General features: G+C 40.0%; 1 protein-coding gene across 3 annotated transcripts in view; it reads left to right on the top strand.

Annotated features, from left to right (window-relative positions):
* The first annotated feature begins 1686 nt into the window (after positions 1 to 1686).
* The window catches only part of myo1cb (myosin Ic, paralog b), a 43816-nt gene continuing 28590 nt past the window's right edge, over positions 1687 to 16912 (top strand). Inside the window, exon 1 of one of the 3 annotated variants that reach the window (XM_027147201.2) lies at positions 1687 to 2007. In XM_027147201.2, coding sequence (XP_027003002.1) covers positions 1915 to 2007 — 93 coding nt within the window. In that variant the 5' untranslated portion in view covers positions 1687 to 1914. Of the gene's footprint in view, positions 2008 to 4951; positions 5317 to 14410; positions 14556 to 16912 lie in introns of those variants that run through there. The other 2 variants (XM_047820489.1, XM_047820490.1) reach the window with 2 other exon arrangements.

Raw genomic sequence — 16912 nt, 5'->3', positions numbered from 1 at the left:
TTTGAATCCCAGGTTCATCAAGCTTAGACTGCAGGGCCCCTAACCCTCGATTGCTCAGTTGTATAAATTGTAAGTCATTCTGGGTAAGGGTGGTTAAGTCTAGTGGTTAAGGCATTGGACTACAGATTGGAAGGTAATGAGTTCAAATCCCAGGTCCACCAAGCTGCCACTGCTGGGTCCCTGAGCCCCTTAACCCTCAGTTGTATAAATGGAAATAAATTGTAAGTCACTCTGGATAAGGGTGTCTTCTGTTGCAGAATAATTTAATATTAGAGTTATAACAGAGGTGGAGATAACTCAGTTGTTCTGATTTTAGAAAGGAAAGATTGGCCAATGGTGATATCTGTGTGCGTAGATGTAGAAGGCATGTGAAAGGAAAACGAGAGGGAGGGGAAAGGGCAGGAAGCACCCACTGCACTTCTTCCTGCAAAAGATACGCTGTCTTTGATGGATGACATGTCATATTCAACAGATGGTATTTTTTTCCTCCATTTTACTTCTGAACACTATTTAAAGCTTTGCGAAATTTAAATACCTAGATTAAGATTCTGAACAGTAACTTGTATAATTTGATTAAAAGTCATTTCAGAATCAAATGAATGAACAAAGCCCCAGTTAACAAGTGGTTAACAATAATCTGCTCATAAAGTGTACATTTGTGTTGACATAACCATTTACATGTGTTTTATTTCGTACACTATTGATCTTTGTTTCTGACAAGTTCTATTATGGTACTGAGGGCCAACACACCAATGACTGCTGTTTCCTGTTGGTGCCCAGGGATCCTGAATGTCTCTGCTGTGTCACAGGTCATAGGATGTGTGTCTGTCTTTTCCTCTTTTAATCCAGCTATATTTTACTGACACACCTATCGCTGACAATAATAGGTACCACCATGAACAAATTACACACACACAGTATATTATCTGATTTTTTTTTTTTACAAACTGAAAAGTTTTGCCATACACTTTGTTTCATCCAGCGCAGCTTTTAGATTATTATCACATAATATCTATTAAATGTAGCTAATTATTTAATGCAGGGGCTCAAACTGAAGTTTTGTCACAGTATGTAGACGTCACAGTATGTAGACGTCACAGTATGTATAATTTATCTGTATTTTTGAAGAAATATAATAAGAGGAATCTAATCGTATGGGCTGGGTGTGACATGCTGCTCAGGAACAAACAGGAACATCTGGGTCAATAGCCTGCCAGAGTCAGGTTGAAGGTCAGGAGGAATGTTTATTTAAAAACATTAACGCCCCACTGTCACAAAAGTTCTTGGCTACAATATATCTTATCTAACTATTCCTTCCTTCTTCCATTTCAAAGTGCTTTATTATAACAGTAAAATCTGTAGAGATGTTTGGGGGGAAATATATACTGTATATATATAGTGTCTAATGTCTAAGGTAGCATTTTGCGTCCAAACCTCAATAACACATAATGGGTTCTAACTAATGGGTTCTGTGTGAAAATAGAGAAAACATACCTATAGGTTAAAGAAACCATACAAAATATGTAGGGAAAACAAAATGCCTTCCTGTGGCATTTAATCTGGGAATGTCGAGGACAGGATGCTGGAGGCTGGAGGAAACCCTGACGGCAAACCTACGGCGTCCAAAGCAGCTCAGCCAGCAGGAACATTAATTACACAGCAAAGCTGGCTTCGGGAAGAGTCCCGGACATCCCACCATATCGCCCACCTCGCCTTATATATAGGAAATTCACATTGGCTCTTTCACTGCCTCCAGGTGACACCACGGCACCACAACTCGCTGACGTTCACTTTCACCTCTACACTGTATAAAGTTAATGAAGCTGGCTTTAGAAAAGAGCTTTGTATCTCCTGCATCCACAGAGGAGTGTTAGTGGCGTGTGTGGTGAAGAGGTATACAGGGAAACAGACAAGATGATGGAGCTGAAGATTCAGTTGGTTCCAACAGGAGAGATCATCCTGTCACCCGGGAAGAATGGAGAGAGCTACTGTAACTGCTGCGCCAAGGTAGAGGCATTATGTTAGTTCTTTTAATGACTCATATAAAGGAGTGTGATAATAGCTGACAACTTAAAGCAACTGGATATTTATAAGTTGTTGACGTACTTGATCTGCTGTTGTGGTAATGAATGGGAACAACAGTAGAATTTTCCACATTAGGGACTAGAGTTTAATTAGTGACATCTGGGATATCAGTCCTAACCCTTTTCACCGATTTAGTGAGCAGTCAGTACCCTGTACCGCTCCAAGACAGTAACAAAATAATACAGAAACAACTATTATTCAGACATGTATGTGTTTTAATAAAAAGCTTTCTCTTTTATGGGTTACTGTACTGTATATCTCTTACCTCAAAATCCCTTGCACTGGAATTAGTTTAAAGTGAGGCATTAAGATTTCTAAAAAAAAAATGAGGCCACTTGTTTATGTAAGAAGAAAAAAATCTATGTTGTATATTTATATTTTATATTTGTTGTAAATTTATATTACCTCAAGGCTGAATTGCCTGCTTGATTTCCTTACACCAGTGTAACCGGCACAAAGTGTCGACCTCCAGTTTAAGTTCTTTCTTCTCATTTCTCGTTAGTATTAACATGCAAATTTTATAAATAACCAGACACTGAATACAGATACACAGATACACCAAGTCCTACTTTCTCTTGTTTGTCCTAAATGTAAAAATAAAATGCAAAAAAAAAAGTAAAAAATTAAAATGAAATTAAATTGTTTCTGGGGTTTGGTTGCATTGTGGATTCATGAATAAACTGCATGGAAGATTAGATTTATTTGGCTGATATGAAAAAATTTAACAACTTTTTTAAAATATCAAAACAGTAGAAGACTGAAAATTAGGCAGGGAATTATGTTAAAACCTTTTGCCTGCTTGTGCTGTACACTCTCTTTATTATATTAATATAGTTGTTACATAGTTTGCGGCATTAGATGACACAGCTAATATATTACTGTTGCATCGACATAAACACAATAATTAAATGGTGTCATTAATTATTCATTATTAAAGTTAATCATTGTTATGTAAATGTAAATGTTATGTAAATAAAAACAACATACAGTGATTAGGGAGAGCTTGTACTAAATTTTACTGAAGGAGGCGTGTCTGGAATGCAGTGTAGCTGAACGTTTTTCCTGACATTCCTCCAAGGTCACATCACCCTCTGTGTGTGTGTGTGTGTGTGTGTGTGTGTGTGTGTGTGTGTGTGTGTGTGTGTGTGTGTGTGTGTGTGTGTGTGTGTGTGTGTGTGTGTGTGTGTGTGTGTGTGTGTGTGTGTGCGCGCGAGTGTGTGTGTGTGTGTGCATGTGCATGGCATCAGGGTAAAAAAAGAAAGTAATCTACTCTTCAAGCTATTACTGAAATTACTGAATGAGCTATCAAGACAGGAACAATGGCTGTAATGTCCATTTCCACTTGACCGGTGACAGGAGACAGGTACACACCCTGAAGTACAGCCTGTCTGTCCAACTTTGCATTGTCAACAGGATACAACCTTTCCTCCTACTTTGGCTTGCCTACCAGAATCTGCTTAATGCTGCTCTCACGCTGTCTGTGAGCCTGGGCAAGGCAATTTGTGTGGCTTAGATGCAGGACTTATCACACTGCATGGACTTCTGTGCATATGATGTCATCACTGCAAGAGCAATTTGTATTAATGTTTAAAATATTTTCTTAAATTAAAGCCTTTACATTCTTTGCATACTGTACTTTATTTATGTGCAGGTATTGGGACATTAGTGCTGTTACTAACACATCATACACAATAAATATATCATTCTATATTATGAGTTGCAATTTGCAGCCATACTCACTGGTCATTTTTCAGGTAAAGCTACAATAGAGGCCACTTTCTCGAGATTATTGACTGCAGCCCATCTCTTGCTGTGCAGTTTGTCAGTTAATGCTTTACCCTGTGTACTATATGTGTGACACTGTGTTCAAAATGAAAGCTCTGAACTATGGGTACCTCTCTGCAATTATCTGGAAAAGGACTACACAGCAAATTCAGTAAATAATCTATTCATAGTATCATAGTCCTATCCAGGGTACATTCCTGCCTCATTGTTCCTGGGATAAGGTCCAGACCGCCACAATCTTGACCAGAATAAAACATTTATTCATGATGAATGAGTAAGTTTCATAAATTAATTTATTTAACCTCCTAAAACCAGCCCAGTTGGTGGACTGGCTACAATAAATTGCCCTAAGGAGTGAACGATTGGTATTCCATCCAGGGTGTGTTTCTTCATCACATCCTATATTTCAGGCTTCAGATCCACTGTCACTATGACCAGGACAATACGTCTTAAGGATAATGTTAATGTAAGGTTAATGTCAATGAATGAGCTTAAAGAATTATACACTTACAGCTGTGGTTGGATACAGTAATTGAATATGTAATGAATGGGTAAAACCTGAAGCAGTGTCAACATTTAAGAACCAGTATGTCCTGTTGGAGGGGTGTTTGACATGCGATGTGTGTGTCTTTCTAACACGTCCAACGTGTTTACGCAAATTTTAATGTTAACCAAAATATTCTTTCACACATCTGCCAAAGACCTCTATAATTCACGCTCTGACACTAATAGTGGGCTATGTGTGCCATGGTTAAGGTTTTGGGATTACAGAAAGGTCATGAGTTCGAATCCTAGGTTTACCAAGCTGCTACCGTAGGGTCCTTGAGAAGGCACTTAATCCTCAATTTTTCAGTTGTATAAATGGAAATAAATTGTAAATCACTCTGGAAAAAGGGTGTCTGCTAGAAATGTGAATAACTAAATTTTCTATGAATTCTCACTTAGAATGCAATATCAGTTCTCATCACTAGATGGCAGGGTCAATCAAATAGTGCAGAAGCAATGCAAGTAAAAATTCTTTCCCACACACACACACACGTACACACACACACACGTACGTCGTGGGTTTGGCTGTCTGAACTTCCTGTCACTAGGTGTATGGATTATAAGGGGTGGGGTGGCCTGTCTGTCTATAACATTTCTCCATTCACAGCTAAAGCTCATTCTCCACTACTGCTAGCTATAATGAATGACCAGTAGCTTTAACCATCTGCTTTGTTTTGCTGTTAAAAGACAAAACATCTAACATATTTCTGAGCGTCGTAACATACATTAATTCATAGACAAGAAGAAGAAGCAGAAGAAGAAGCAGAAGGTCTTGACAGGAAATAACATCATTTTCTTCACTCGTCTGAGCTTCACTTGAATTAACACAATGATATGTTCAGTGTATTGAGACACTGAGTCTGGAGAAACGCTTTAAAGGACGATTTAAGGAGTTTTAAGGTAAGACTTAAAGACATATTGTGTGTATGAGGACCTCCTATGGACCTCCTTATGGACTTCATACACAATAACAACCTAAAACATAAAAATAAACACAAACCAACACCAAAACTTTCAATTAGCGGGTTTCCTTCTACGCCTAAGGTTAAGTTTTTTTTCGGAATCTAGTTCCCAGATATCCTTTTTATTTTAACATAAGCTCTGTATTTACAAATAACTTGTAGTTTATTGGGACGTTCGAGCAAGAGAAATCTTTCTGTTCGGTTAACGACACCAGTCAAGTGCGCATGCGCGTAGGCTTGGTCGTGAGACAGCGCAAGTACACGTGGTGTCCTTCTGGTTCTTGGGACATTTATTTATTCAGAGATTGCGTGACACCAGACCTACACTAACATCTGCTTATGGAAACATGCACAGCAGTGGGTAGTAGAGCAGCTGATACCAAGTCTAACCCCAGAGGAGTTCGTTTTTCATGCTTATTGTTTTCTATCCCTAAGAACTAGGATGTGGATTGTCATGATTATATGGGAGAGTGTTGAGAGTCCTGTTAAGGTTGGAAGTAGGTCATGTCCTTGAGTGTCCTCTCACACTTCCCCTCCTTGCGGTTGTCATTTCACCTCCGTGGCTTTACCGCTGTCTGTCACAATCTAGTTACAATCTGGTCATAAATAAGCAGGATTCCCCAAGGAGAAAGAAAAGGTGTTGAGCAACACGCTGGCTGACATTCTGCTGTCACTGTTGCATGAAAAAAACAGACATGTTGTATAATTTCTATGGAGATAAGTCCAAGTTAATAAGCAGTAATAACCTTCTCACCCTTTCGAACAAACAAAACACAATCGTTATTAGGTCTTATTTTTGACTTCCACATTCGATTATTTGTTATTAACATCTTGGAGTTTTGTGTAACCAGATGCACAGCAGAATAAAAACAAAGATGGTATGAAGAAGCAAGGCTGGGGCTGATTTCTTTTAACCCAAGACTGTAGATTCATACAGAATGTCAGTCATGTCTCTCGTGTAAGTTAAAATGTCTCTAAGAGACGATCTTCATATATTTAATCCCAGTTCACAGACACATCCATGACACTTCAGTAAGAGACGAATACGAATGAGGAGAAATATTTACGCTTTCATTAAAAATGGCTGTGGAGGAGCTAAAAATAGCACTTGGTACATAGTAGAAAAGACACCTTTGTTTGTCACATATACGTTACAGCACAGTGTTAAACTTTTCTTTACATAGCCTAGCTTGTTAAGGAACTAGAAACCAGGTTAGCCATGATATTGCAGTCCTGGAGCAGAGAGGGTTAAGAGACTTGCTCAAGGGCCCGACATCAGCGGCTTGTCAGTGTTGAGGCTTGAACCTCTTCCCTTCTGATCAGTAACCCTGATCGTTAACTGTTGAGCCACCCCTACCCAACTGTTCCACTTCTGCAAAGGCACGTAATGCAAAACTATACATTAAGTTTTTGTTTGTTTGAAAGATGTTTATGTTTAGCATTGAAAGGGAACACTTTATAGACATCTTATTTTTAATGATGCGATAGTTTGAACCACATCAATATAACATCTTTATTAATATAGCTTGCTATACAATCCGTTCTAATCTTTTTTCTTTTTTTTAAGCTCTTTTCTAATATCATGACTCAGCAATCAACACACAGAGGTGATGTCATTCAGTATTTGCATTGGAGCTGAAAGTATACATTTCACTTAAGTACACTTTTCCATCCCAAAGCTGCAAAATTAGGCATGTAATCTATAGGCTAACCATTTAACATTTAACAGTGGAACTGGTCCTTTAAACCAAATGCTCGTTCGGTTTAAAAAAAAGAAAAAGAGCAGAAGTTTTTTTTACCAGCTGTCCCTTGAACCGCCTATGTCAGATCTCTGTCAGCAGAAAGCTGTATTCTCTAGCAGCAGGAACCTGATCAGTGCCAGACAAAAGAAATAACTATGTTTCATCCACTTAACTGCTTGTGTAGTCGAAACTAGTGATAAGGCTCATTCAGGGTAAAGATCAGTGACTGATAATGAAGGAAATCTTGTCCTCTGATGTCAGCTGTCAATGCATTACTGTCCATGGGGAGAGGAGGGGATACACCTGCTTCAAAAACCTACACAACAGGAAGTACCAAGGACTGACCCTAAGCCTTGCCAACCCTTTCAGTTCAGCTTCACCAACACTTATGATAATTCATGTCTCAGGGGAATCTTAAGAGATGAAGCATCTGTGATTGTACAGCAACAGAGGGTGTAGACTTTTTGCTAATATTTGGATAGTTGTGGCTCATGACTTACGGTATGATGTCTCAGTTTTCCGGAGAACTGAAAGGGCAACGGACCATAGACATTTCCTAGGTAGACACAGTCAATGTAAAGTCTGTGATCTCCACTGAAAGAGTGGGGCAGAGAAAAAGAGAGAAACAGAGAATGAGCAACCGTTAGAAAGAGAAACTCTCAGTATGTGGATTCAGTTGTAAGCGGAATGAGTAAAACTCTTGGCACGTCATTAGGTCATTGTTAGGTCTGCAGCTTCTCTCGATTTAGCTGTGGCTTTTCCACTCAAAGTTTCCCAGAGCTGAAGGGCAACGCCCTTGGATTTAATTCAGTTCCATATCAGGAAAAAAAAACTATAAGCACTAGGGCTTTAGCTGCCACTTCACAGCTCTTGGTTCTGTTACCCTGATTCTTTTGGAATTGTTCAAAGTGAGTTTAATCATTTAAATGAGGATTTCCTTCCATTCACACACACTCAAATATAACTGCTCAGAGAATCAGATGTGCCGCCTTTGCAGTTCCTGGGGGTTTAAGGTCCTTGTGCACATTCAGGACACACACACTCACACACACACACACACACACACACACACACACACACACACACACACACACACACACACACACAGGCTTTTCTGATTACCTCTGTGGCACAAGTTATTATTTACTCATCTAACCCTTTACATCACATGTAATGATGCCGGACAAGAAGAGACGGATCAGCAGGAGCAGGACAGGGGAATAGTTACTAGAGGCTAGTAAGTGTGTGCAATGTGACAATATTATACTGTTATCTGAAAATGCTGTGGGATTCATATTTTTATTTATTTAATTAATTAATTTAAAAAAAAAAATCAGTTTCATATTGCGCTAGTCACTATTCTTTTGCTAGTCTGTGCACATTCAGTGAAACTAAATATCGTGATTTGTAATGAGTTTCATAAAAACATTAAGTATAGCAGCACACGAATAGATGCGACTTTTTATTTATAATTACTTTAGTTAGTTTCAAGTTATTTCAGTGACCATTGTGGGTTTCTCTTTCTTTAATGGAAGGGTACCAACAATTTTGTCCATGTGTGTAAATACAGTATTGAAATGCATCACATATAGAAGTAACAACACTATCGCACCATTACACACGTTTAGTTGGTAAAACGTTATCTTTTGCACGCATGCTCGGTTTCACACTCTCTTATACATTGCAGTTCTGGGTTAAACATTAATCTGGTTTATTCTACCACTAGATAAAGCCTACGGTTCTGACCACAGTATGTGTGATAAAAGCTGTTGAGTGTGGACTCCAGTTTTAACAGTCTTCTCTGATTGTGGTGATTTTTTTTAGAGGTTTAGTAGTAGATCTCTTCTGTTTAGATTTGGGTAGAGCTGGAGCTTGTAAAGAGCCTTTCAGTGTGTGTCAGGGAAAAGTACAGAAACTGTACACCACAGTGTTTGTATCTGCCGCTCTGTCTTTGGCTCTAGTCCTTGTCCTAGGGTGATGTGTCTTTCTTTAAGTTTTTAAGCCTGAAATACCTGCATACAAAATGTAGTTCTCACTGTCCACTTTATTAGGAACATCTGTAAAACTGCAACGTTCACCCCGCGCAATGCATTCTGGTCATTCTCTTCTGATCTTTCTCATCAATGCGTTGTTTCCACCCACAAAACTTCTGCTTACTTCATGCTTGTGTAAATTATGTTGACACTTGCGTGAAAACCACGGCAGATCAGCACTTTTCTGAAAAGCCGAAACCAGCCCTCCTGGCACCAACATACAGTACATGCCAAGTCAGTTCCAGTGATCACACTTACTCTTTACTGAACATTAACTGAAGCTCTTGATCTGTATCTGCATGAATTCATGCAGTGTGCTGCTACCACATGATTGGTTAATTAGACATTTGCGTTAATGTAATGGTGTTACTTATAAAGTGGGTCAGTGTATTTACGCCTATATTTTAACTTATTTTCTAAAATGTTAGTTACTTACTTTAGCTCCTGAACTTACTTAGCCAGCTAAGGACTCAACTTTACCGTACCTAGTAAAGTATGGTTAAACATAAAAACATATTAGACGTCTAACAGTTTTATTGCATAAAATGCCGAATAGAAATCGTGTCAGGTTGCCAGGTGAAAGCAAACAGTGCTGAAATATTTGACCAGCTGCCAAAACACAGGTGAAGCAGGTCGGCCTAGTAAGTTATTTTACAGGAATCCGCAAAATTACAAGAACACTTACCAGCGGGCAAAGATAGTACCAGGTTCGACCAGCTGAGTGTGTGTATGGGTGTTTGAAGTGAACCGAACTAAAGTGTGTATAACTGTTCAGTATTCAACTCCAAAGTCTCCAGCAAACATGAACATTGTTTCAGTCAGTGAATCTTTTACTAAATTGAGAGTTTCGCACAGATTTGACTTTCTTCTTCTTCAGAGTTTATAAGAAAGCTTTTTAATCATGTGGAGAGTAAGCAGATCTTCAGCGTTTGTATTAAGTACAGTATTTGTGTTGTGGATTATTTTTGCTCGAGCCATTTTACAGCAATGCTTTGTTACTTAATACTTAGTTAAATATGAATATTAATTACTTGATATGAAGTTATACCTAGGCTCATTCTCAGAGAGAACACACTGTTCATTTTCCCTAAAAAGCCCCCGAACCTGTTTGACGAAGCCTGTTGATCTTGTGCTACAGAGTAGGTGAAATCTCAGGAGCAACGATCAGCCTTTAGCTCATATTGACGATCTGCTCTGATTGATATGTGGGTGCATTATAAGAAAGACTATATGGAGTTAAATGTGGGCCTTTTACACAAACAGTATTTATGTTATTACATGCAAACTGACTGAAAAGATATCGGTACCCAGATAACGGTGGTATGTGCACAGCTGAGTTCTGGCATGTTAAGCTTTGTTTGTTGCTTTCAGAATGCCCATAGCATTCATCATCCATTTACAGCATTTGGCAGACGCCCCTTATCCAGAACGACGTACATTTATCTCATTTTTATACAACTGAGAAATTGAGGGTTAAGGGCCTTTCTCAAGGGCCCAACAGCGGCAACTTGGTGGACCTGGGATCAAACTCACAACCTTCCGATTGGTAGCCCAACACCATAACCATTAGGCTACCACATGCCTCTATCGGATCACATTATACTGATTTTTGTTCCTGCGTATTTCACCCAGTCTCACCAGATTGTTTTTCAGTATTGTGTGCAATATTTTTTGTGCTAAGCGTAAAGAATGGAGCCGATGTTTATCATGACTCCCAGAATATTTCCTCCTCTCCCATGGGAACGCTGGTATTTATGGGTGCAATGTTTAGAATGACTTTGTATGTCAATTGTTATGATTTTATTAGCTCTATCTGTCTGCTAACCAACGGGGAGTAATTCCAAATGACCCACTACTGATATGTGGCTGTGTGGAGTAATAATAGCCCTCTTGTCAGAGCCCTCTGCAGCTACATTGTGTTAACTTCTCCCCATGACTATGGTTTGGGTGTTTTGGCTAAGGAAATGTTGTAATTCTGACATAACGTTGTTTTGTAATAAGACTTGTGTGTCAGAGCTTCAATACATTCTTTTGTCAAAGTTAATCTGTTTTTTATTCCACTTCTTGGTTAAATGTTCTCATGCTTTACAATAGAAATCACTTGACCTATTCCTTTGTGGCATAAATGCAAATGGTGTGAATTTAGTCTAATTACAAAGCCTTATTGTAATCAGGCTCACTTTTAAAAATTGTATACAGCACACAGTGACGAAGTCCTCTGACTAACACTTGGCCTTGCCGTGACCTCACATATTTCCTGATATATTTAACGATACATGAGGTTCGATGGGTTGCATTGCCACCTCATAGCTCCAGGGAACCCTTGATGGATTGTGAACTTAGGTCACTGTCTGTCTGGAGTTTCTCATGTTTTTCCAGTGTCTGTGTCGGTTTCCAAAATGTTCTACGATTTCCTCCTACTTCCCAAAAATGTGCCACAAGAATGGTTGTTGACTCTAAATTTGTGAATGAGTGTTTTGTGTGTGTGTGTGTGTGTGTGTGTGTGTGTGTGTGTGTGTGTGTGTGTGTGTGTGTGTGAGAGAGAGAGAGAGAGAGAGAGAGAGACTGATCAGGACAAAGTAGTTATCGACAATGAATGATAACAATGTGAATGATAATTATCAAGCAGTTGTCTTAAGTGTTCATCTTCATACGCATGCACAGCAAGTAAAACAGACTATTGAACTATAAACAAAATAGTGCCTTGGGTTCGATAGTTCAGCCCAGCTTTTACAGTTTTCTAGCCTACCTTAAATATTTAGGTAGCATCTAAACGTCAGTGTAAATTAATGGCAGGGGAAAAACAGAGAACATGCAGCTGCTGCTTCCTGGATGTAATTCACTATTTCATCTGAACCCAATTTAAAGAGAGATAATAAAAATCTGTCTACAGTTCTGATACACCAGCTTCATTAAACATTTAGCTTCTGTAGCAGATCCTCTATTTAGAGGTCTTTTTTTTTGTAAACTATTTAGCTGAAGGTAGCTGTTCCATCCACTCGGCATTGGATAGGAACTGGAACTCTTATGGGAAACCCCTGCCCTGCTTCGAACACCATGACCTGCCCTTATAAGGCTCTGTGAGTATTCTAAGCACCAGGAGGAGGAGATTAAAGCCGCAGCAATTCCATCCAAGTGGCCCTCTAACTTCTGGAGTTGGGATTTCTAGCTGGCATATGACTGATATAGCCAGGTTTTCCCATGCCCAAGGAGCAAAGCACAGCCTGAAGGGAGTGGCTGTGGGGCACAGGGCCCTCAGGATAATCTGAATGTTTGGAGTTCCTCTACTTGTCCCATCTTGTCCGAGTTTGCCATCAAGATTCTTGCATTCATCTCAGATGAGTTATAAGCCGTTATATTACTGCTTAGGTAGTGTTGCAAAAACTGCCGTCTTGTATTATTGAGAAAATTTGGAGAGCGTATCTCTTGCAGTTTGTTTAGTTAATGATGACCGTATCTGCCTATTTTTTTTACACAATTACAGGCTTCATCTTTAATGCATAAGGGACATATTTGCATCCTGAATGAAGTAATCAATATACAGTGAAAGTGAGTACAGCTCCAGTGCCTCAGGACTTGTGACCGGACCTGGAACTACCTCAAAATGTTGACTGAAAAAAGAAATATAAAAAAAGAAGATAGCCTTCATTAAATACAATTTTCTGTTTTCTAATTCTCTCCTGAAAAACTCTCCATGACTGTTCTGACCATCCACGAGGTGTCATCCAGTATCCAATAGAGTCAATCCATTTGAAGCGGAATACGTAAAGTGGTCTGTTTAGATTTGTTTACCTATTTGTTTAGCCTCATGGTTCGTGCATAGCAGACAACATCCAGCTTCAGTAAAGCTCAGTACAGATAATTAACAAATAAGCACATCTCATACACAACAGTGCTTGGCTTAACTAGCACTTCTCTAAATGTCCCATAATGATGTCTTCCTCCTTATTAGCAGGACTGAGATCTAGCGTGAGGAGGAACGCTAGCCTGTGAACATAAACATACCTTTTAGCCTCCACTGTAGGGATAGAGAATCGTGGACACTTGCAGAAAATGGGGCAGGTTAAGATCGACACAGTTAATATCTTTTATTGCTGAACCAAATATTTGCTAATAGGGAGGAATGGCAAACATCTTTATGGAACCTTTTAAAGAAGTGTTAGTTCAGCCAAGCACTGTCGTGCATGTGTTGTGCATGTGTGTCGGTAGGGACCAGCGTGTATGCAGATTCACTGAAGTGTTCATTTAGTTAGGATTCAGATTTGACGGACCACTTCGAAGCGAGTGAAGTCCACACAGCAGAACACACAGAGGATTTTCAGGATACGGGAAATACGTCACTTCAACGTCACATTTAGATTAAAAGTCTGAAAAGGCTTTGTGTAAATGCATCCACTCATAACAGCACAACAGTGTAAACCACGTTACCATAAGACCATTATTCTTCTGATTACCACATAGTGCACACACCCTGGGTGGGGCAGAGGTCGGTTCCTCTCTTCTTATCACTTGTTGCATTCTCTCATCTCTATTTCTCGCTTTCTCAGCTGTAAGTTTTCCACCCATATGGCTTTTATTCTTCTGTTCTGCCAGCAGATGACTGCTTAAGACTTCTGTTTTTTTTTTTCTAATTTCCTGTTCGTTTACACATCATCTTTTGCTTATATCTAAATAAGAAGCCTGTCTTTAAAGCTGTAGTCAATTATTTTGGGTGTAAACAATTTGGGCATCTTCTCAGCGTTTTCTCCAAAACTGAAAACCCAAGACATACCTAGAAGAAAGAAGGCAGTGCTTTATGAATTGACAAGCAACATGATTGACAGGTGATGAGATAAATGTTGGTGGTGCATATCATCTGTGTTTTCTACACTTTTCTAAACCTGAAGCATGACAGAGACTGCATTTTTTCCCCCCCTTTCAGCAGACATTTTATTTTATTGACAAAAAAGAGCCAAAAATAACAAATATATCCCCGGCTTAAAAAATTGCTGACAGCACCCTCAACTCCTTCGTCAGTTTCTGATCTTCTCTGCCATAAATTGTCTCTATCTTTCTATTCTCTCTCTTCTCTTCCTATTTCACCTCCTCCTCCGTGCTTTTTTTTTCCCCAGCCCTTTTTGGTCCATGATCTCTGTGGCTTTCGCACACTTTTTCCCTGAGCTTCCACCGCCATCGCCCAGGGGCTGTGACACATTAATAAACAAAGAGTGTGACTCTTTCAGCTGGAGTTTGCCCTGACACCAAATTCTCAGAGATTGTTTGAGAGAAAGCGGAGAGTTTTGGACTGAGGCAGCAACAGGACAGTCAGCTGTGCGTCACCGGGAGGGAGAATTCCAAGTTTATTATTGTTCTGCTGTCTGTCGTTGGGTTCTGTATTTATACTGGAGCAGGACAAAGCAGAGGTGAGCCGCATGCTTCAAATTACAGCCAGTCACCCCAACGCTGTCCGGGCTTCGGGACCGATTTGCATATTGCTTTACATCTTCCAGTAAATCTTGCTGTGTTTTTGAGAAAAATGCAGCCGTCGGCAGTTTAGAGCTCTTCAGAACGGTTTCCTGGCTCTTACCCTGGCGCAGTCATCTGTGCAACTATTTCCACAAATAGATCTGTCTTGGTGCTGCAGTATAAATAGCTCAGGGAGAAAAGAGGCGGGAGGGAGAACAAGAGAAAGAGGCGGAGAACAAGAGTGAGAGGAAAGAAGGAGAAACTATAGAGAGCAAAATATTTTCACCCTACACTGCAAAATCCCCAGTGGAGCATTAATAGCAGGACACAAATGTACAGTGTAAGTGTTAATTCCACACTAGAGATTTTGCTGTGAAGTCCAGCCTTACGTTGTCTGAATTAAAGCCTCTCTTAACTTTGAGGTAACGTAAGGAGAAGAATTCCCAACACAAGAGGCCAGTGCAGGGTTAAAACAAGTTTTATGTGGCACTGAAAAAAATGTGGCTGGGTTTCTGCATGGGTTGCAGATGGCTGTAGCTGGAACTTAATCATCTGTACTCCACATTACTGTGTTTAAAGCTTCATATCGATCACTGTGCTCAGAGCCGTGTTGCATGTTTATTACGTGCTTCATGGACACTGAACTGTGGAACCTTGTCTCTAAATGCAGATCATAGGGCTGGGGATCTCTAGAAAATTTGCTTTTAATTCAGTTTGTGACAGTTTTTCAAACATAATTCATTCCTTCTCTCTTATAAAAAAGAGCCCTGATGTATTATTGTTTATTTCCAAATTGAAATCAACTCTAATTCCTATGTTTATGTCCTATTAGAGTGGCATGATGGCACAGCACTAAGTGTTGTTACCTCATACTGTAGCTAACCGATTTCCAGTAAAATCTTGAGCTTTATAAGGGTTCTCAGGTTTCCTCACACCTCCTAAAAACATGGCAGTTTGTGAATAAGCAAAGGTAAATAGATAGGTGTGAGTGAACTTGTGTGTGTAGTACTCTGTAATGGACTGACTTACATCCATGTGTATTTCCATCACACAGCAGTTGTTTTTCGAAGGATTGGCTCTGGATCTAACATCTGACTGCCCAGGATGAAGCGTTTACTGAAGATGAATGAATTAATAAAAGTTTGAGGTGATCACTATCATGGATCCCTGTAGGAGCTTTCAAGAGCTGGTGTTGACTTGATGCATATGTGGAGAACCAGACAGTCTACTAGCACTATATATTTTGCAGTTTATATAATAAAACAGATTCTCTTGCAAACCGCTCAAGGAGGAAGTAGTGCTAACGGTGTTGTAGAAGTAAAACAGTGGTACCCCCTGAAAGTGAAATTGCTGTTTTATGGTCTTGGCTGCAGGCCTTGAAGACTTCAGAGGGAAGGGAGGATGAGGACGAGGGGAATGAGCTAGTATGACAGGAAGTGAGCTGCGAGCAGGAGAAGTGAGCAGGAGAGTGTGAGATTAGTGGAGGGGTGGGGGAAGTTTCAATTTGTGATTTCCCACAGATGTAGCCCCATGTGACCGTTCTCAGGAGACATGCGAGTATTCTGCCTGCAGAGACGTGACCCAGGTTAGACTTACTGATGAAGATCTTCTCAGCTCCCAGAGAGTCCATCGCACGTCACTGGCACTAAGCCGTATTTAAGAGCTGGAGGTGCAGGTTTTATGTGCCGCTCCTTTTTCTGTTTACTTATCCTATCTTTAGACAGACCTTGACAATAAGCTTGTTTGGGCTTTGTACTATATCCGTGCCCTGCTAGGTAGATTTGTGGCTGGTGATCAAAGGGCAGGAGCGGCTAATCAGTGAGAGAGATATGACTAGTGGGCATGGAATAAAGGCACAATAAGAGGATACCTGCTAGATAATGCTTGCTTGTCTATTCTGCACCATTGACAACGGTGATAATGGGCAAAAAACTTTATTGCCAAACACGTTTACAACATGTTCCCAGGTTAATGGTTTAACATGTGTGGCATTGCTGTGTGGAGATAAGTAAACCAAGGGAGGTGGCTGAGTATCGTCTCTGTGCTACAAAGAGGTCTGATTTAGTCTCCTCCCTGCACTTTCTCGCATGCTTGCATTACTAGTGAAAGGAACAAAAACTCGCACCGTCTGGAAAACGTTACACAGATTTCTGCAGGCGGGGACACTCTCGCTAGAGAGATTGAGAGAGAGTTGGTGAGAGTGAGGGTTGGTGAGAGTGAGGGTTGGTGAGAGTGAGGGTTGGTGAGAGTGAGAGTTGGTGAGAGTGAGAGTTGGTGAGAGTGAGAGTTGGTGAGAGTGAGAGTTGGTGAGAGT

This window comes from Tachysurus fulvidraco, chromosome 11 (genome assembly GCF_022655615.1).
Source record: "Tachysurus fulvidraco isolate hzauxx_2018 chromosome 11, HZAU_PFXX_2.0, whole genome shotgun sequence".
Taxonomy (NCBI): domain Eukaryota; kingdom Metazoa; phylum Chordata; class Actinopteri; order Siluriformes; family Bagridae; genus Tachysurus; species Tachysurus fulvidraco.
Note: the sequence above shows the minus strand (reverse complement) of the source record. Positions and strands in the feature narration are given on the sequence as shown.